At 37.7% G+C, this 22,976-nt stretch overlaps 2 protein-coding genes across 3 annotated transcripts in view; both read right to left on the bottom strand.

The window, feature by feature from the left end:
- The window catches only part of LOC129446042 (uncharacterized), a 31,170-nt gene extending 14,379 nt beyond the window's left edge, over positions 1-16,791 (bottom strand). The window contains exon 1 of the mRNA XM_055206998.2: positions 16,667-16,791. The gene's annotated coding sequence lies outside the window, so the exon portion shown is untranslated. The remainder of the gene's footprint in view (positions 1-16,666) is intronic.
- A 2,947-nt stretch (positions 16,792-19,738) lies between these two features.
- The window catches only part of LOC129446046 (uncharacterized), a 28,642-nt gene continuing 25,404 nt past the window's right edge, over positions 19,739-22,976 (bottom strand). The window contains exons 2-3 of one of the 2 annotated variants that reach the window (XR_008645014.2): positions 20,766-22,042; positions 19,739-20,212 (exon numbers count right to left, since the gene is read on the bottom strand). Coding sequence is in view for 1 of the 2 variants with exons in the window: in XM_055207001.2 (XP_055062976.2) it covers positions 20,849-22,036 (1,188 nt within the window). In the remaining variant the exon portion in view is untranslated. Of the gene's footprint in view, positions 20,213-20,735; positions 22,043-22,976 lie in introns of those variants that run through there. The other variant, XM_055207001.2, reaches the window with a different exon arrangement.

The raw sequence follows: 22,976 nt of genomic DNA, 5'->3' as shown, positions 1-22,976 counted from the left end.
AAAGCCTTAAATGGCCTAGCACCCTTATATCTTAGAGAATTATTATCAGAATACAATCCATCACGTGCATTGCGGTCACAAAATTCTGGCCTCTTAATTATCTCTAAAATATCAAAAGTGTCTAAAGGTGGCAGATCCTTTTCCTACTTAGCCCCTAAGCTATGGAATGATTTACCAACCGACGACCGAAAATCAGAGACAGTAGATAACTTTAAATCTAGACTTAAAACTTTTCTCTTTAACAAGGCTTTCAAATAGTTGTTTTAACAATGGTACTTATCTCCTAATAGCTAGCTTGTACAACCTAATAAATAAATAAATTAATGAATAAATTAAAACCTTTTTTTTTCGTCAACACTTCAAAGCATGCTAAATCTCATTAATACTCTTTAGTAATATGCAGAAACTTTGAATTGGTTTTCGATTGAGTCTTAACTGCCAAATATGGCCGGCTTGCAATTTTGGCCTTTTCCCATGACCTTAAAATAGTATGTCATACAGAACCGTTTGCCACTGTACGTTAGTATTAACGACGGCAGTGGGGCCTCTGGCCTTAGTCAAACGAGTTCTGTTTCCGTTTCTAAAATCATCAACTATATGTAATACACTTAACCAGCAATAGTTAGCCTGTCCGGAACCGAGCTGACTAAAACCACATTACTGTGTGACACTTGTTTTCTATGTGAACGGCCCCTACGCTAATAAGATTTTGTTTCTCTCTCCCTGTCTCGTCCTTGATCCCGAGGACGAGACAAACAGATCCAGTTCCGGTACATGTGAAAGTCGGCACACAACTGATCTACTAGCTGTTCTTCAACGTGATGTCCAGCTGATGCCTGACCAAAGACCACCGGCAGAACCCGCTTAATCTCCGCTTAATCTCCGCTTAATCTCCTTCCGTTTCAATGTGTCTATATCTATATATATATATAACTCCCAAGGGTTTTTTCCTCCTATGACTTTTTTTACTTCCCCGGCTAAAATTCCGGGGTTTTTTTCTCCTAGGGGTTTTTTCAACCCGGGGAGGCAGCCTTTTTGGGCTTAACTTCTATACGTTACATTAGTAATATGTTTGCTTATAATGTTGATTTATAGTCGTAGCAAATTTAACTGCTTGTGCTATCGTTTATTATGTTGTGCTATCTGTCGATTTTCTGTGCTTTTCACTGCATCTATTATGTAAAGCTGCTTTGATACAATTACCAAATTGTGAAAAGCGCTATATAAATAAAATTGAATTGAATTGAATATTATACTTAGTTAATTGTAAATTGTTGCAGTATGCTTATGACTTGCGAATGTAATGCTCAGTTTACCTTACTAAACCAGGCTTGATGACGTATGCAGCCTGCATATTTGACCTCCGGAGGCTGCAGCCTTCCAATTGAGAAACGACCAGAAGTATTTCCTTGCCTTTTTCCAAACAAATATTGTTGCATCGTCTCTCTCTCTCTCCCTCGCCACCAGGATTTTCCGCAATGGCGCTCGTTTTTCCTCTCTTTTGTGTGAAAATTGTCGCTCCAAATCCAAGTAAACCGATGTGTTTAGGTCTGCCGCTTTGTAATATGTCACGCGAGTGACAGCGGAACGCAGCAAATGAGGAAGAGAGAAACTGAATGAATGAATATGGTTTGGTTTTACACTGTGTGAGTTTGAGCAAGTTTGACTGCTACACCATCCTGGATTGTAATGTAAATACATAGACAGTAAAAGAAAGGTAAATACGTGAACACGTGAATGCAGCATCTGAATACAGGAAACTATATGCAAGATAATCGCCGTCATTTATAAAGATCACATTTATGTATGAATCAAGATCGTGAGTTTATATAAAAAATTGCCTTAAAGGAGAATCGAACCTGGGTCGCCCGTGTCATAGGTCCGTGACACTAACACACGGTGCCACAGAGTCACATAATAGAAGTTGCTCTCTACACTCCTTAAGTAGCCCCCAGCAAAATTCACGTTAAAACAAATTGTGTGGAGTAAGTGACGTATGCCGTAAAGCAGTCGAATTTTGTAGTTTTTTTGTGCTCTGGTTACTACCAGAAACCTTAAGTTTTAAAGTACAAGTAAAAGCGATACAGACCCCGTCAGGCTCTGGTAGACATGTCATTCAACCTATTTAAAGTCGATGTACTATCACAAGGGTCTTGAAAATGTATTATGAAGGTTGAAAAATTACATGGTATCGCTTTAAGTTGCTGTTACAAACAGACAAAATAGCATTAAACTGTTTTTAAAAGAGACTTAAAGTACTTTAGGAGCATCAAATTTTAATTACAATCATTAATTTCAATCTTTGACAAGCATAGTAAAGATATCAAGATTATATTTTTACAGAAAATGTTACATTATTTATGGTGATTTATGCACTAAAGTAGCTTTAACTGGGTTTTTAAATTCAGTCACATAAAAAGTTCACAACCTTCCATCAATAGCTCTCAGACCGCAGGGGTTAAAAATGGGCGTGTTCTTGGCCATTGTAACAACTGGCCAATGACAGCATTGCTGATCAGTGTTTCTACTATTGATATGTTTTGCCTTTTCTTGCAGTGCACGAACGCACAGTGATCTCAGATAATGCAATCCTGCCATACTAATCATCTACAGCAGTGGTGTTCCAAGAACCAAATAAGCGAGATTATAATTAGCGAGATCTAAACATCTCGGATGTGTCATTTGATCTCGGATGTAATAAGCGACTTACGAAGAACGTGCACCAGTTGTGAGATTGCAGTACCAGTTTTAGCCACAAGTTTTATGATTGCAATACCAGTTTTGGCCACAATCCTACATACTGTTCCTTTAAATAAGAACATCAAATGCACACATAAGCAATGCATTAAAACACAGTGCGCCTGTTACTGCCTTCTGCCACGCCTTCTCGTGCAAAAACCAATGTTGCATGCGCGCGCCATGCGTCAAGCTGATTCTGGCTGGACAGGATTTACCGCGAGTTTTCAAAATCACGGTAATCAAACATGGTTGTAATGATAATTAAGTTTTAAACAATAATATTAACCATCAGGACATTTTATCATGGTTAATTGTGAAACCGGTAATCGTCCCATCCCTAGTCCAAAACGGTTACTTTTCAGGAAGTGAAAAAAAAAACGCTGTATATCAAAAGCAGTTGAATCTAGCATTGTCAAAGTTGGTACGGCATCTTTACATGTAACCATACTTGCCAGTGTAATAATATAATCCACATTTGACCAAAATTGAGTTTAAATGGACATACGTGCATATTTTATAGTAACGGTTGTCGATGCGCGTCCTTCTGATCATTAATTAGAATGCCCAAGTCGCGTTTCATACTGACAGATGAATACGCTTAGTTTATCAAATAGCCTACGTCTTAGTTAAATACGCTTACTTTATTTAATATTAATCATAAGTGTATTAAATGTCTCTTGCAAGCTATGAAGGGACAATGAATCAATACACTGACATGGTAATGCTAGACAGCAGGGGCGTCAGTTTGTGTTGAAAAGTGGTGGGGACAAAAGATCAGATAAAAACATTAATGCAGGACAGGGAAAATATTGAATAATGGCACATTAAAAATGGGCATAGCGTAGGCCAGTCAACAAGACGAAAATACTCAGCATAAACCCTCAACAATGTTGACTGCACACATGTAACAGTCCCTGCAACACCAGCTCAACCGAACAGTGCCAAAGCACCATACCGTAGAAAACAGCAGCGCGTTTAGTCAATGATTACAATTAATTTCATTATGTAAAAGAAAACACACCATAAGCATACAACGCAACATATGTGACCCTGGACCACAAAACCAGTCTTAAGCATCGCTTGATATTTCCGAACATTTTAACCGAATGCTTTCAAAAAGTGTTGGGATGTCCCCAGCGTAAACACCTATGCTAGACAGATACTTTGTTTGCACAGTCCTACCATAATTCTGTCGCTCCTACACGTACGTCTGGCATCAGGGGGAAACGTTTACCTCGATGAAGGAAAGTCATTGTTTCACCAGGTTTATTCGGCTATATCCAGTGCTGAGCTTCGATGAAACTTTACGAGACCGGCGAGATGCTTCACAGGCAGGAGATACCTGGCGTGATTGACAGCTTTGACACCAAATGGATATACATGAAAATCAGATGACATGATTTCACAACTTTACATTGGCCATTGAGGTATGTGAAGCATACTGTATACGGAAATGAACCTGGAGATTCAATCCGTCGAAAAATCGGTAAAATGGACATACGTGGTTTTCATCGGACAGCGACGATATAATCACTCTACAATTAACATTAACTGAATTTAAGGGGATTTGGAAAATTGTGACACCCCTACAGAATATTACATACTTTTATAAAAAATGAGCCATTTTACATTTTTGGCTATTATTTTGCCACAAAATAACAAATAATGCAGGATCACAAAATAACGTGACATTTTATTGATTTTTTTGCGTTCCGCAATTGCGGAAAAGTGAAATTAAGTGGATTTAGATGGTCTATTTGCATGCATAATATTCTGCCATTACAATAAAGGTATTCAAAATCATTGTCGTACAGTATATACACACAAGACATATATATCTGCTTGTTAGCGCTTTTCCCCCTAGTGTGTAAGAAGTGAGGAAATATAATAACAAAATACATTTGTTGCAAATCGAGGTCCGTACATGTTCACACCTTAAATTAACCATACCAAAGTACCTCTTTAGCTGGTTCTCAATTAGAGCTGCAACTAACGGCTATTTCTTCTGTTGACTAATCTAGCGATTATTTTCTCAAAATGCACACAAGTAATGTTTTTAGTAAGGCATGTTTGTTTAAACTAATTATATTTCCTATTAAACTAAGGTCTAGTCCTGGCTTAAGCTAATCTCTGCCCAGGAAACCACCCCAAAGTCTATTAAAATAGTGACTAAACATGACCCAATAATCTTGTGTTTAATCCAACCAGCTGTTACTTTAACTACTAAGTTACTAAAATCTTGATTTATAAACGCGACATCGCAGACAATTCAGCGCGAATTAATAAATTGCCATTACACAGTGTTACTACAGAAGGCATGCGCGGGCATAAGAGAGAGAGAGCTCGCGCACAAGCACATAGGGAACCAGTGTGTGTGGGAAAACACTGCTAACCTTTCATGACAAACTTGAATCTGACGTTTACGTGAAAATGCAAGTACACAGAGGAATCCACATGGAAAACACAGCCAACTTTTAATTCTTTCACTCAGTGATGAGAGGCGCTGTCTAGCGGCTTCACGCAGAGAAAGAGTGTGCGCGCACAAGAGAGGCACCACCGAGCGCTCACAACAATAAATTAAGCCGTTTTAAATTAAAATGTAAATGTTGCGGCCATTGTTGATTTTGTGGCGCACACAAACAGGCCAGCAGCGACAGTCGGGAGTCTCCAAAGCCTTCAAAAATTAGTAATACTACACACATTATTTAAAAATATACTCGGGTACTTAATTGCTTGTGAATTTACTTATTATTGAATCGAAACCGAAGCAAGCAAATCAATATCGAATTGAATCGACTTGAATCAAAGCCTCAAGAATCTGAATCGAATTGTGAAATTCCTAACAATACCCAGCCCTAATGTGAAAAGTGCTTATTAAAGCCCCACTGTGTAGGATCTACTCCCATCTAGCGGTAAAAATCTATATGACAACCAACTGATTATTACGCTCTAGCCCCCACCATTCGGAACGCGTTTTAACTAGTACGGTGGCCCTGTCATGTCAAGGTTAACATGGCTTCCAGTAGCTAAAGCTAAAGCAATGAAAAAAATGAACAATTTGCAATCGTGTGATCTGTCAAAGCACACAGATTTATGTTAAACATGTAAAAAGTCTGATTGTCATGATATGTCCGCTTAAAATCACATACACAAAACAACCATAAACGTAGCTTAGACACTCCTTTTTCATCCACGCGAGGAAAAATATCACACTTGGTATTTAGATGTGTTTTCGTCGATCAGATCACAAGTGGACGAGAGAGACACATTACATTTACACTTGGTGTTTAAATCCGTCTCTTTTTGTCCATTTTTGACCGCTTCTTTCCAGATTACTGAGGAGATGGTCTGTGGACGAGTCCCTCTCCTGTCATTTAATCATGAGCTGGAGTAATCACAGGTTTAAATGGACGCGAAACTAATATGTCAGAGTCCAATGCTTATGTTTTAAGTAAACGTTACATGTCCGTGTATATGTAAGAGCTTTCTCTGATATTGGTGAAATAAGATCGCACAACTTTCACACGCTTGTAAAATGAAACGAACGGCGCGCAGTTCAGCTGCGTTTTATCAATGAAAGGCTAAAAATAGCGCTGTCACCGTGTTTTTGTGCTAGAGGTCAGAAAATATGAAAAACATTTATCTCAGTACCTCAGATTACATAAATGGGCGGAGAGACGCCGTGTTCGAGCACACAAAAGCACATGCGTGTTTACACTAACTGCATAACCATGCTATAGTTAGCCAAGGAACTATAAAACTTCAAGTTTACAACATAGACTGTATAGATGTAAACGAATATGCTGAATTACCTGTGGTGAAGATATAAAGTAACTTAGCAACTTCAGTGATCATTGAGCCCCATCTTGGAAAACTAACTCCAATATTGAATTTAGGTCTTGATGTTTTTCCTGTCGCGTTGTTGTTTGAAATCCCCGTTTCGCTTCCTTGGCGACTTGTTTTAATGTCCTCGAGAATATGTCTTCAACAGGCTTTCAAATCAAAGCATTAGATCGCAGGTAACACGGTGTGCGGCCGAAGGATTCAGTCTACGCAGGTCGCATACGTCATCAAGCCTGGTTTATTTAAATTAACTGAGCATTACATTCGCAAGTCATAAGCATATTACATCAATTTACAATTAACTAAGAATAATTGTCAGCTTTATAATTGTTAATATTCTGAAATAAGTCTGTCTTGATGACGTATACCGCCTACACATGCAACCTCCGTGCAACCAGTGTGAGTGTAGTGTGAAAGCGCGAAAGGCAGAGCTTGAATTTCAGGAATGTCCCTCGTCGGCGAATGTATTTCAAAGATGGAGGCACAACATGGATTCAGCCAGAGAGCGATACGGCGGTATGCATTTTAAATAGCAGATTCTACACTTACGAGAATACTTTGATTAGTGGGGTGGAAGTAATTACACATGAATGAGCACATACTTTTGAAAGAAAACATGGGTTTTTGCTTAGAATTAACTAAAAGAAGTACACAGTGGAGCTTTAAATACTTGTGCCTGTCTCCGCATCACAAGACTTTACGCGTGCGTCTCCCAAAACGGACGATGCGTTTAAATTTGACGCAAGAATGCGTACAAGCCTGGCTTCTTATTTAAAACATTTAACTGGTTTGCTAATTTCATTTGAATGCAATTGCAAGACATTAAATGCATTTTCTACTCATTTAAAAAATCCCAAATGTATTTAATATTATGATAATTATGAAGTTGAATACGGTTCTTTATTTACAAAAAACAAACATGCATACAAATCTTTCCAGTAAAACTCAGTCACCCATTTAAATATTTTAACTTTTTGTTAAAGTTGCAAAGTAATGAACCTACTTATTTAAATACTGTTATTCCAAGCTAAAGACCATTTTACATTTCATAAAATAAAGCAGTGTTACTTATATTCTTAATTTCTTTATTTTTGTTTCATAAAAAAACTAATAAGAATACAGTTAATAAATCACCAGACCCATAAGCAGTTTCAAGTAAGATCAAACCAATCTAAAGAGGCAGATGCACATTGCACTCCCAAAATTTAATTTAAAATCTAATTGCAATTCCGATGCATGTTTTTTTACAGTTACTAAGTAATCATGGTTAGGGTTTTAATGATGCGCTCGCATTAATGGCATTAGTTTTAAGAAGGTTGCGGTCATGACAGTGTTGCTCTTGTTCTTTTTTGTCCACCAATCAAGAGACTTGTTATAATGAGTAAAAAATTAAGAAATAAAAGAATTAGTAACCTACTGCCCCGCCCCCCGATACTATCGTGTATCGCCGATCTCACAGGCTGACGATAGGACGATCTCAAAATGGGGCATATCGCCCAACACTAACACAGACAACAATAACGGATCGCGTATCATGTAAACTAGCCAAGGATGTGCGTCTAATACATTGATGATTGTAATAGAAAGACGTTTAACCTATCGCAACAGTCCGCTACGCACACACATAAGGTGCTTTTCCATTGCATAGTACCCCACAGTTTAGTTTAGTTTGGGTCGGGTCAGCTCACCTAACTTTGGCGTGGTTAGCTTTTCCATCGAGTATAGTATCACTTCGCAGGAGGGATTATAGGAGTGTCGTTATATTTGCGCTGCATACTGCTTTGACATCATACAAGTGAGAGCGTTGTTGTACATTCCCATACATTTATTTATTTCTCAGTCCACCACAAAATTAAAATTGGCCACCACAAATAGATGATTGAACATCGCGTTTATCACTACCTCTGTCTCACATGACAGTTTCTGTTCAAACACCCATGGCGTCAGTCAACGGCGCTCCGCTGAGCCTCAATGAAGTTGCATTTAAGCATATAATGCGGACGTGCACGTCGCGAATGTGCCGCCACAAACTGCAAGTCTGGAATAGGGATGGGACGGTATGAAAATTTCATATCATGATTTTAGTGACCAAAGTTATCACGGTTATCAATATTATCATGGTTTTGTTCAAATGATTTGGAAAAGTTCAAAAAGAACTGATACACACACTAAAAAGTTTTATTTTGAAAATCACAATTTAATATTTCATGTCCCTGAAATTATTTCTGTGGTAAAAAAGTAAATAAATCAGTCTAATAAGTTTACCGTGAATGAATACAATACATTATCCCTTAAATGCCTTCTTGTGCAAAAAAAAGACACTTGCGTCAAACTGATTCTGGCTAGATAGGATTTAAAGCGAGTTTTCTAAATCACGGTAATCAAACACGGTTGTAATGATAATTCAATTTTAAACGATAATACTAACCGTCAGGGCATTTTACCGTGGTTAATCGTGAAACCGGTAATCGTCCCATCCCTAGTCTGGAAAAAAACTTTTCTGGTGTTCCTGGTTCTCAACCTGTGGATGTTTTCCATCGCTAAAAGTGAGTTTGGGAACTTATAGCAGAGCACAGATGACAACATGTTTGCTCAAGACAGCGCAAGCTAGCAGTAAGCTAAAGCTAATCTTTTAGCGATGACGCTGATGACGATTCTCTCAGACCAATCAGTGATCTACAGTGTTTTCGCGTCACGTTTGGTATCAGCTCGGGTCGCTTGGAACCCCAACTGAGGTGGTACGAAATAAAGTACTGGGTACTACATACTGCACCCAATGGAAAAGTTCCCAAAAGTAAGCTGATCCGACCCAAACTAAACCAAACCGTGGGGTACTATGCAATGGAAAAGCGCCAATACAATGCACCTGTTGCAACAGTGTTTAGCGCTTTACAAAGGCGGACTTCCAGAGCTCTTTAATTTATTATATCGGCAGGACAGGGATGGATGTACAAATACAATAAAGAAAAAGAATAAAGCAATGCAAAAAGATAAGACGAAAGAAAAGGGACCTTACAGGAACAAGCTCACAAACAGTGTTGTATAGGGGTGTAACGGTACGCAAAAATCACGGTTCGGTGCGAACCCCGGTTTTGAAGCCACGGTTCGGTTCATTTTCGGTACAGTAAGGGAGAAATGCAAACATTAAACTGCAGGTTGTTTATTAAACTTTTTTTTACAATTTGTTTACACTTTTTTAAACACTTTATTAAAATATAACAGATAAAATATATATAAAATGAAAAAATAATAAATAAAATACTACTGCAAAGTTATTTTTTACATTATTTTATAACAGAAGGTAACTCTTATCTTAACCTTCTCTTAAACCTTTTCTACTAAAACCTTGAACTAACAAATTCAATTCCTGAATACATTTATGAACTATTAGCCTACATTTTTGCCACTAAAAATTTTCTGTTTTGATTTATTTTGGATTGTTTAACTCACAGAATTGAATTGGCTATGTACCATCTCTGTATAAAAATAATATTACTGCTGTATGTGTAACTGCATAGCAAGCAACATGATGATATACTTATTATACACTCATTTTTAGATTAGTGAGTTTCATACATAGCCATCTTTGATCTTTTGCACGTTTCTCCTAATCTTTGCTTGTTTCGTCAATGTAAGCTGCCTGTGACAAACGAACCCCTCCGCAGCTGAGTAACAGCTGAGTAAACCCGGGTTACAGCTCTTCTCTGTCCCGACCAGCTGATCGCATTGTGACAATGATATGATTGACGTGATATGCAGATGAAAAATCTGATCACGCATTCCTTATTCTTGCTGTCACAGAAAGCGCGTCTCATGAATGCGTAGCAACGAAAGACGTGCATCCTCTCATGCACTTTTGAAAGAACAAAGCAGTGCGTTGACACGCGTTTAACATGCGCTTTTAGATACGACACGTTACATCAATAATCAAACGTATATACAACTAAGTAAATAAAAATCTTTCTGCGGGCCGAATTATGTTATATGTTTGACAGAAGACTTGCGCTGAACGCGGAGACTTCCGCCACTTAATATGTTCGTGCGGAAACGCACGTATTATGTTCCGCACAGGCGCACACAAAATGCATTCGGCCTGTCGGTGCACGTGCGCACCGTGCCGAAAGCCCTGAACCGAAACGGTCCGGTTCGAATACACGTACCGTTACACCCCTAGTGTTGTACTGGCAAAGGTAAGTGTCTTCCACGCGTTTAGTGTATTGTAATTAAATTGTCATTTTGGTCAAGAAGTTAAATGCTAAAAGTCTGCTAAATGCAAAGTAATTAACTGTGACGGTTTCCTAAACACTAGACTGTAACGAAATGTTCAATGAACACAAATGTTTCCAACATCTTTTTCAAGCTGTGTATGTTTAGGTATTTAGTTGTAATTTGATTTTTGCCCAATGACACACTGTTGTACCAGGTCAGGAAACAGACAGATCGGCTTACCCATCAGTCTGTTAGCTGCCTTGACATGTCAAGATCACATATATCCCAGCACATAGAGCCTTTTTTAACAGAGTACCAACACATCTCGACTGTGTCTGTTCCTCGAACAAATAAATACAGAGCACCGTTTACCTCGTCTCGTACAAATCTTATTAACATAAAACTAGAACATAATACATTAACAGATGAAACTCAAATGTTAAAATTTGGCCTTCTTAACATTAGATCACTTACCAACAAAGAACCAATTATCAATGAAATAATTACTGACCAAAACTTAGATGCACTCTGTTTAACAGAAACCTGGCTTAAAGCAGACGATTACACCAGTTTAAACGAATCCACCCCACAAGACTATTACTATAAACATGTTCCTCGTCTAACAGGGAGAGGGGGTGGTGTAGCTACAATATACAATAAAATATTCAAAGTAAACCATAAATCCAACCTAAAATTTAATTCGTTTGAAATAATACTGTTAAATATGGAAATAACTGATCGCAACAACAAACGACTTTCGTTCATTTTAGCTACCATATATAGGCCTCCAGGCCACCACACAGATTTTCTAAAAGAAATAGCAGACTTCCTATCTGAGCTTACAGTCACTGTAGATAAAGCTCTTATCGTTGGTGATTTTAATATCCATGTGGATAATCCAAATGATGCATTAGGACGTGCGTTTATGGATGTTCTAAATTCTCTCGGCATTAAACAAAACGTGTCAGGGCCCACGCATACTCGTAATCACACACTAGACTTAATTCTGTCACTCGGACTCAATATTAATGACATCGAAATATCACCCCAGAGCGATGCCGTTTCAGACCATTGCCTTGTGTCATGCACAATACTTCTAGATAGGACCGCTCAGTCTACAACATGCTACAGATTAGCCAGAACAATAATTTCCACCACTAAAGATAGCTTTATTAGCACTCTTCCAGACCTGTCTCAAATGAAACATGTAGCAGATAATCGTGAAGATCTAGATATTATAATAGAAAACCTGAACAACGTCTGCTCTAGCACGTTGGATGCCGTTGCTCCCATTCGAAAAAAGAGAATCAAAGAAAAACCGCCAGCTCCATGGTATGACCATCATACTGCAGCCCTTAAAAAATTAGCTAGAAAAATGGAAAGAAACTACCGAAGCACAAAGTTAGAGGTATGGCGTTCAGCATGGAAAGAGAGTGTTCAACACTACAGACAGGCTATTAAAACTGCCAGATCTACCTATCTCAGTACGCTTATTAAAGAAAATCATAACAACCCTCGTTTTCTATTTAGCACAGTTGCGAAACTGACTAGAAACAAAGAACAAACAGAAACCAATAGTAAACTCCAACACAATAGTGATGACTTCATGAACTTTTTTACTAACAAAATTATGTTTATTAGGGAAAACATAGAAACTACGCAAGCAGCCATCACTCTACCCAATAGTACATTTTCCACTAGATTACCAAACGAACATCTTGAGTCATTTAATCCTACTACAATAGAAGAGCTCTCTAAACTAGTAACGTCATCCAAATCATCGTCCTGTATACTAGACCCCGTTCCCACAAAATTACTAAAAGAGGTATTTCATGTAGTGTCAGACACGGTACTTAATATCTTTAACTCATCTCTAGAATTAGGATACGTTCCAACAGCTTTCAAACTAGCAGTTATTAGACCGCTCATTAAAAAGCAAAACCTTGACCAGGGAGATCTTAATAACTTTAGACCAATCTCAAATCTACCTTTTCTTTCTAAAATATTAGAAAAAGTAGTGGCAAGCCAGCTACGCACATTCGTAGAAAATAATAATACATATGAAAAGTTCCAATCAGGATTCAGGCCCCACCATAGCACAGAGACAGCGCTGCTTAGAGTTACAAATGACCTCCTATTAACATCCGATCGTGGTGAAATCTCAATCCTTATATTACTAGACCTTAGTGCAGCCTTTGACACAATAGATCACACAATCTTACTCAATAGACTAGAAAACTATGTTGGCATCAGTGGTCAGGCGTTAGCCTGGTTCAGATCGTATCTAACCAATCGATATCACTTTGTTTATGTAAATGAGGAAGAGTCATATCACTCCCCCGTTAAATACGGCATACCTCAGGGATCAGTTCTAGGCCCTATCCTATTCTCGTTATATATGTTACCTCTAGGAGACATTATCAGGAAACATAACATAAGTTTTCACTGCTATGCGGATGATACCCAGCTTTACATCTCGTCGCATCCTAGCGAAACCCACCAGTTTTCTAAGCTAACAGACTGCATTAGTGATATTAGGGACTGGATGGCACAAAACTTTCTTATGCTAAACTCCAATAAAACAGAGATACTTATTATTGAACCGAATCGCTACAAACATAATATGTCAGATTACAAGTTGCCCATAGATGGCTGCACGGTGGTGCCATCTTCCACGGTTAAGAATTTAGGCGTAATGTTCGACAGCAATCTATCTTTTGATAGTCATATCGCCAACATCTGCCGCACAGCATTCTTCCATCTTAGAAATATCTCAAAAATACGCCATATGCTGTCTGCATCAGATGCAGAAAAGCTTATACATGCTTTTATGACCTCTAGAATAGACTATTGTAACTCGTTACTCGGGGGATGCCATGCAAATCAGGTAAACAAGCTACAGCTGGTTCAAAACGCCGCCGCAAGAGTGCTTACTCGATCTAAAAAGTATGACCACATCAGTCCAATTCTGGCATCTTTACACTGGCTACCAGTTAAATATCGTATACAATTTAAAATATTACTAATCACCTACAAAGCCTTAAATGGCCTAGCGCCTTCGTATATTAAAGAACTACTATCAGAATACAATCCATCACGTAAACTGCGCTCACAAAATTCTGGTCACTTAATTATCCCTAGAATATCAAAAGTGTCTAAAGGTGGTAGATCCTTTTCCTACTTAGCCCCTAAGCTCTGGAATGATTTACCAAATAATGTTCGAGTATCAGACACAGTCGATCAATTTAAATCTAAACTTAAGACATTCTTCTTTAACAAAGCATTCACATAAAATGTCCAGTAAAGGTACATTTCCCGCAGTAGTTAGTTTGTCTAGAACAAAGCACTCACATACCACATATGGGTAATATACTGTTGCCGCAATAGTTAGCCTGTCTGGAACCGAGCCGACTTGAACCACTATAATGTTTGACACTTGCATTGCATGTGAACGGCCCCTACGCTAATAGAATTCTGTTTTTCTCTCCCTGTCTCGTCCTCAACCACGAGGACCATGAGACAAACAGACCCAGTTCCGGTTGCTGTGAAGATCATTGCATCACTGATCCACTGGCTGTCCTTCAACGTGATGACCAGCCGATGCCCGACCAACGACCACCGGCTAAACCAGTTTAATTCGCCTACCCGCCTCCTATCCCTACCGTTTCTATATATATATAAATATATATTAATTCCTCCCAAGGGTTTTTGTCCTTCTAGGACTTTTTCCCATTGGGTTTTTTTTCCTAGAGGGTTTTTAATCCCAGGGAGAGTCAGCCAACTTTGGCTTAATTTAGCACTTTACAGTATACGTTACATTATTAATATGATCGCTTGTACGGTTTAACCGCTTTCTCTACTTCTTATATTATCTATTGATTATCTGTGTTCTCCTCTACATCTTCTCATGTAAAGCTGCTTTGCAACAATTAACACTTGTGAAAAGCGCTATATAAATAAAATTGAATTGAATTGAATTGAATTGAAAGGCGTAGGACCAAAAAATGTTCAACAAATCATAGATTTCGGTCCGAACGGACGTTTCCATTTTTGTCCCTCATACGTAAGCGTAATTTGAATACCCACCGTGCAGCGAGTCCACGCAGACACCATACGTCATCGGCGCGTTCACGTGCGCTCACCTCCTGCCTCTAAACGGTGAGAACAGCAAACTTTTCTGCTAAATTGACAACCTACACAGGAGGCACAAACTAAAGGCATCTTTTATAACAACAACAGCAAAACTGCCTGGATCAGCAAGAACAAAAACCCAAATTAACATCTGTAACTTTACTGCTTTACCACGAGATGCAAACAGCTGCAGGAGCTGCAAAGGGTCTGAAAGAGTCGTTGCACTGTTTATATTGGTAAGGTAGGTATGTGATATGTTTGTATTGAGATGGATTCAGATATTCTACTTTGATGAAACATTGTGTTGCTTATGAAATTTGTGTTCGTTTACGAATTAGCGTAACGATATAGTTACTACGTCTACACAACCGAAAGTGTGCTTAAACTAATTCTGATGTAAACCAGTTGTTTGGTTATTTTGGAAGTGTTATTCGACTTTGTACTGCAAAGTTTTCTCACTGGTGAATGAGACATGAGATGTGACCGTCTGATCTGTGCGTGTTCATGTGTTTTGAAAGAGGCGTGACTTTGGATGGCGGTTTGACTTGAGGGTGGGATCGGGATTTCATTGCTAGGCGGCTACCGTTAGCATTTTTCAAAATGTGTTACCCTACCTTTAAGTGTCATTCGTTCAATATGACATTTTTAATGCAAATATGCCATTGTTTGAGATGTCTTTGTTATGCATATGGTGTCTCCATTTCGGTAAAACAGTGTGAAATTGCGAGAACCTCCTCTACTACCGAGCGAACAACACACGTAACGTTAAACAAACATGTTTTGGCGCCGGTGTTGTGTCGAAGTCTGTTCCCCCTATTTTTCCCTTCAGTGTAGTGTTTTTATGGCGTTTTTATCACGTTATAGGTTTTATTATTTATATATTTAAAGTTTTAATGGCTACTGAGATGTATATGTGTGCATTTCTGTAATGTATCTGTATTGTTCTTAATGGTAAGTCAATTATTTTTACAGTATGAATCATATTATATGTATAATATTTATTTAATTATGTATGCAAACATTACATTTTTAAAACAATCAGTAAAGGAAAAAAAGAGAAAAAGACAGGCTATATTTTAAAAGAAATACCCTAATAGAAAACTGTCAAATGTATGAAATATTTAATAAATTGTATTATAAAATACATGATATTATGCCTTTTTAGTATAACCAATTCAACTCTTTTATCTTTCTAAATGTAACGTGATGAAAACGCTATAAAAGCACTACACTAAAGGGAAACATAGGGGGAACTGAGTTCGACACAACACCGGAATCCTGCAAACATAGCGGAAGGAGGGAGGTGCTGTGTACCATGACAACAACTCCTCAAAGTTTTTTTTTAAACCAAACCATAAAACGATGTATACTCGAGGCAGAGAGAATACAAATAAATGAGCAATATGTAAAAACTAAAATTTAAACGAGTGAAATGTAAATGATAAAGCAGAAGATTAATCTGCTAAAGTTTTTGTTGTAAACATCGTCGATGTAATCTAAAGATTGAATCAATTTCCTTTTCTTCTCTATAACATCATGGGTAAATACATTCATGTTTGTCTTGAGCTTTATATCTGATGCGAGCAGACTATGCATTGTTTCAGTCAGAATAAACTCGAACATTGACATCATAATGATAATGTTGTCATTTAAAATACTCGCGCACAAGTGCATGCCTCAGGTGAAATTGCATTGAAACATTGACAGTTGTTTAAATGATGATAAAGCGTAAAAGTATAGTTACCAATGCGCGTGTGGGGATTTATTGTCCTGCTCTGCTCGCTGTTGTCCGTCTATAAATGTTGCTGTTTTAGTTTAAAAGAGCGCAAGTGAACTCTGGAACGACACAGCGTCACTCTTCTTCTAGTATTTTAATGGCGGTTGGAAAACTTAAATGGGACATTCACGCCACCTTCCGGATTGGAGGATGGAACGCAATATGATAGAAAAGTAAACTATATTCTGTTGCTTAAATTGGTATCTTTATTATTGCATTAAATAAAAATTCATTATACTTCTGTGCTATTTTGTGCCATTACCTAACAATGTCTGAGTAGATAAATCCTTAATTTCCAAAGCTCTTATATGTTGAGACAGGGGCAGTTCCAGGATTTCATTCTTTCAGTAATGATGTGAAAAGAGCATTGTGATGCTTTTTGCAAATTGGGACCAGTATTATTATATTAAATGAATGAAGGCTACAAACATTACTCTTCAATATAGTTCCAAGCCCTTAAGATTTTTGATTTAACCTAATAATAAAACAAATACAGTTTTATTAATGGTGACCAAAACTCTTAAACAGCTATAAAGGTATAAAAGTTATTAATAACTATTATTTAGTTTATGTATACTTGTCAAAGTTTACTGAATACTATCAATTTATATGACAACAGACTGTACTTTTGTTAAACATTATAAATCAGTTTTATTTTTCAGTTGTATCATGCATCCATATAGCATGCATAACCCGATTCATAAACTTACTAACAACAACCTGCACTGATTCTAATCATGACTGACATAAATCATACATGACCCTTTTAGCTCCTGATCGGAAAATTAAAAGCTGTTACGGTTTAAAACAACATACGGGTGAGTAAATAATGGAATGATGTTTATTTTAGGGGCTAATAACCTTTATCATGACTATGAAACTGCTACATACAATCACTTTATTCATCATCTCTTACCTGTCTCTGAACCCTTCAGTCTCTCTCTTTTTCCACCTATTTGCTCTCCTTTACAGCATTTAAAAAAACGTTAAATATCCATCTATAAAAGCACACAAGTCACTGAATGTTGTTTATAATCTATCTGATTTGTGTGTTTCATACGTAACATTTGTGAGTGCACTGGGTTTGTTACATGCTATGCTGTGTGTTTGTGTTATGTGTGTGTGCCCGTGCGTATGTGATGGTGGTGTTTACAGAAATTTTGTGGGTAAAACTCAAAATGAGTAAAATTCATCTCCTTTTCCAAAGCGTTTATCAAACATTGTGCACTCCGCCTTTAAGTAAAAGTCTTTTAGAGCTGCCAACTTTTGAGTTCAGCTTGGAGATTTACTCGAAGGAAGGGGTGTTTGGTGGTGCAGAAGGTTGCATCTTCGGGTGGTTATTAAATTATTATTATTATTATTAACTAAATGATTATTAAAGACTGAAAAAAATAATAAACAAGTAATTTTCTATAGTAACCATTTGCCAAACAACGTATCAGTGTCGATTTTTAGCTGTTTCTGCAAACTCAAAAATACATCAAACCAAATGAGTACTATAAATTAAACTAAAGCAACAGATAATGTGCATGTCACAACCATATTATTATATTCTGTATATTCTATATATTTATAGAATTCATATTCCGTGTTTGTGAGCAGTACAAGCCTGTGTGATGTTTGCTGTGACAGTTTTTAATAAAATAGTTAAAAAAAAGACATCTTACCAATGACAGGAACTTAAATCTGCAGTTTTATGAGAGTATCTGCGTGCATGGAATCCTGCAGGACTGCTTTTCATCTAGACCTTGATGCTTTGTGTGATTGACATTATATGGTGCCAGGCCCAGATTGGCCATAGGGAGGACCGGGAGAATTCCCGGTGAGTCGGTCTGTTTTTTTGGCCACAAGGGCCGGTGTACCGTGGCGCATCTAATGCTGCGTTCACACCAGCCGTGGTAGTGGCGTCAAGTGCGAGTGATTTCAATCTTAAGTCAATGTAAAGACACGTTGACGTGCATCTGGAGGTCTCGTGGCACGAATGAGGTGTTAAGCTGGCGCGAATTGAGCGCTGCCGCGGAAAACACGCAAGTTGAAAAATGTGAACTTTGGCAGAAAAACGTGCCGCGTTAACCAAACAGGAGCTTGCTCTAGTAGTGACGTGATTACAGGAAGCAAGCGGAGTCGCAGAAGCTTCTCCCCCTCCGTGGGAATGTCTCGATGACTAGAATTTCACACACGAAAGAAGCAAGTACAATCAAAATGTTCAAGCGTCCAACTACGCACGGTAGACACAAATTTGACGCCTCAAACGCGTCTGGTGTGAACCCACAGTAAAGCGCTCACCTGTGAACACGAATTTCGTTTCAGACGCATTTTTTGTGTGTTTGCCGCATGTCTAGATTTAAAATAAACTTGAGAGAGACTTCATACGAATGGCCTCTAAAAGGAAAATTATGTACAAATTGTATTTTTTAACTAAGTCATTGGTGTAACAATGAATCGTCTATTAATAATCATTCACCTATTCATCCTCTATTGCAAGAAACAAAAATCTATTTTACGCAAAACTCATCTCAGTTTATTGGACAAAAGTAATATAATAATAGTAATAGTATATACATGACACAAGTTATGCCTACCTTACGTTATTTGACAATATACATGATCTAAGTACTATTAAGAAAAAGATTTTATTTTTCCATCTGCTTTCCCTGCATACTTGATAAATCTTGCTTGTTTATTGTACAGCAGTGGTGTCCAAGCTTTTTCAATCAACAGGTAATCTGAAAACCCACCATTTTTAAAGAACACATTTGTTCCCATTCAGTAGTTTTTGAATAATTTTAATATAATATCAAAATTTCTTGTGGTGGGGCTGCATGGCAAAAATCATAATTGTTTAGGCTACTGTATTGCATTGAATTGTAAATGATATATTTGAAAAATACAATGAAGAACAGTGCACTATTGCATACTTATATACTACTGAGGATTTAATTATATTACTTTACCAGCAACATGAGAAGTGGTGGTTTAGCTACTTGTGTGTTGCTCTTTAACAACCTGTCGTGCTCCAGACTCACCCTAATTTCTGCCCCTGATTCACAGCAATACATTTCTAACATTTATAATGTGTGCAGAAACAATTCTCTGAAATGACTTTTCATAGACTTTAATGGAGATGCAAATTTTGATGATGTTTCATTGTAAGGGTATTCAATTCTAATAAAGGTATAATGTAAATGACAAGAAGGATGTTATATGTTATTTACATATCATAAAATGTAATTGGTCACACATAACAGATGACATGTGCCATGTCCATCCACATTCCTAGAACTCTTGCGATATTTATCACCTGATAAACAGATATTTACAGACCTGCATTACTACAGTAAAAGTTTAATTTTAAGTTTGTATGCTCCCCCCAAAAATTTTTTTAGCACCAGCCACAACTGAATATATTCCTACTCTAGCAATGCTCTCTCATATATTTTGGCCGAAACCCGGGAAAGCTTGCAGTTTTGTTCTTCTTCTGAAACCTGAGATCCCTTACACACCCAGTCCTACCTGAAACCAGATGGATAAACGTTACATGAGAACTTGAACACAAGTAATTAATTGGACAGGAATTGTTGATTTGAATAATTTTATTAGGTCAATTATAATAAATTATATGTGGGCGTACATGAGAAGAGACAACAGAGTGATACATGAAACATAAAAGAGAAGTTAAGTAATGAGATTGAAAATATGAATGACAGAAACACAATTAATTAATATTTAACTAATAAACAGTCACGGATTTCATTTAATCAGACTCTTAATTAATAACATACAGTATTCACTTGTGAGACCATTGACAAATTTATTGAGGAAGACGTTTTAAAGATTGGAATGTTTGTAACCAAACCAATCACGAGACCCATTCACTTCCATAGTAGGAAAAAAACACTATGAAAGTAAATTGGGCTGATGAACTATTTTGATTACAAACATTCCTCAATAATCTGTAAGAATGGCACATTGTCAAAATATTTAGCTTTTCTTTTGCAGAAAATAAAGTCATATTCATGTGGGATTGAGAGGAAGTAAGTAAGATTGAATTTTATTTTTTGCTCACCTGAGCTTCATTGAGAATGAAAGAGAAATGTCCACAAAAATCAGTTTGTAGCACTGCTGTTTAGTTAAGTTTGGTGACTACTTTCAGCAACATGATTTTGTATGATTCGTTAAACCCATTGATGAGGTGAAACTCTTTCCACATTGAGGGCAGTGATACGGCTTCTCTCCGGAATGGATTCTCTCGTGAGTTTTCCAGTTACCTGCATAGGAGAACTTCTTACCACAATGTGAACACGAGTATGGTTTCTCTCCAGTATGAACTCTTTGGTGCTTTTCCAAGGCTTCGGATGTAAAAAAAGTTTTCTCACACTCAGAGCACACATGAGTTTTCTCATCAGTATGCATTTTCTGGTGTTTTCTCAAATATTCAATCAGTGTAAATCTCCTTCCACAAACAGAACACATGTAGGGCTTTTCACTGACATGAATTTTCAAGTGTCTTTTTAGGATCAATGCAGAAACAAATGCTTTTCCACAGTCATTACAGTTAAATAATTTTTCTTCATTATGAGTGCGCTCATGGACTCGGAGACTGAATGCGTGTGTGAAACTCTTTTCACACAGAGTACAAGTGAAAGGTTTCTCTCCTGTATGAATTCTCAAGTGATCTTCCAGGAATCCTTTTTGTATGAAACCCTTTCCACACTGAGGACAAGTGAAAGGTCTTTTGCCAGTGTGAATTGTTATGTGACTCTTAAGATGAGCTTTCTGTGTAAAACTCTTTCCACAATGAGGACAGGTGTAAGGTTTCACCCCTGTGTGTAATGCTATATGATCCTTAAGATGTCTTCTCATTGTGAAACTCTTTTCACATTGAGGACAGGTGTACGGCTTCTCTCCAGTGTGAATTAGTTCATGAACTTTAAGGGATCCTTTCTGTGTAAAACCCTTTCCACAATGAGCACATATGTAGGGTTTCTCTCCAGTGTGAATACGTTCATGCATCTTAAGGGTCCCTTTTTGTGTAAAACTCTTTCCACACAGAAAACAGATGAAGGGCTTTTCTCCAGTGTGAGTTATCAAATGTGCCTCAAAGTGACTTAAATGTGTAAAACTCATTCCACACTGAGTGCATTTGTACAATGTCTCTTCAGAGTAAATTCTCAAATGTCTATTAAGATCACCTGTACATGTAAAAAAAAATTGGGTTTTTCTTTTCTTAGTGGATGTTTCTAAACAATCAGAAGATTTTGCTTCAGTGATGACATCACAAGGTTCCTGTTTTATCTCATCTACTTCAAGTTCCTGAGGTTCCTCTTTTACTTCCATCGTTATCTAAAATAAACATTACATTTGTTAAAAATGTATTTAAAACAACCAATCTGTCCTAGTGTGATCAGTGGTGCTACTAAGCGGGGAAAGTTAGGACAATTCTAATGCTGGGTTCACAATAGGGATGCACCGGTTGACCGGCCAGAGATCGGAACCGGACGGTTTTTTTGTGCGATCGGCAACCGGGCGTTTTTTTGTACTTTTTCGGCCGATTTTTCCGGAAGTGCACCCGCGTGCAAAGACTACATTTTTATAATTCGCAAACATGTCTTTTGTGTAAAAGCATTTTGAAATTTGTGCGCAGGACATTAAGATTGCAAGCTGCAATGTCTGTAAAGGACAAGTTAATCGCGGAGATTAACAACAGTACATTCGCAGGGCTCTCAAGTCTCACGCATTCACTGTGAGATACACGCATTTCAGTCAGTTTAAACACTCACACCTTATAAGACTGATAACTTTTCCTGCTATATACAATTAAAGGCGGAGTCCACAATGTTTGAAAAACGCTTTAGAAAAGGAGACGGGCCGACTACCAAAACACACTTATAGCCAATCACAATCAGCAGTAAGGAGCGTGTCTACTAACCGACATCCTTGCCAGGTTGCGTATGTCTGGGGCGGGTCTATCAACAGAAGGTCCAGATTCTATTGGGGTAGGGGCGTGTTTGTTTAGGTGATTTCAAATATCAACATTGGCTTTCAAACATCGTGGACTCCGCCTTTAATGGACGAGGCGCAGGGAAGTTATCTGTCGAGTTTAGCTGTCTCGAGTTTTTCTCGCGCTCCTCTGATGTCAATCACGTGGATGCGCGGCGCGTGTGCGCACAGCGTGAAAGTTAGAAGACATCTGAAAAATGCTGTAAATAAAGCAGGTTTCTTGAATATAGCAAAATACGTGTTAAATTATGCTTGATTTATTAAAAAAAAACTCCCC

This window comes from Misgurnus anguillicaudatus, chromosome 12 (assembly GCF_027580225.2).
Source record: "Misgurnus anguillicaudatus chromosome 12, ASM2758022v2, whole genome shotgun sequence".
In the NCBI taxonomy this organism is placed as follows: Eukaryota; Metazoa; Chordata; class Actinopteri; order Cypriniformes; family Cobitidae; genus Misgurnus; species Misgurnus anguillicaudatus.
The sequence above is the reverse complement of the archived record's forward strand: the minus strand, read 5'-3'. Positions and strand labels throughout refer to the sequence as shown.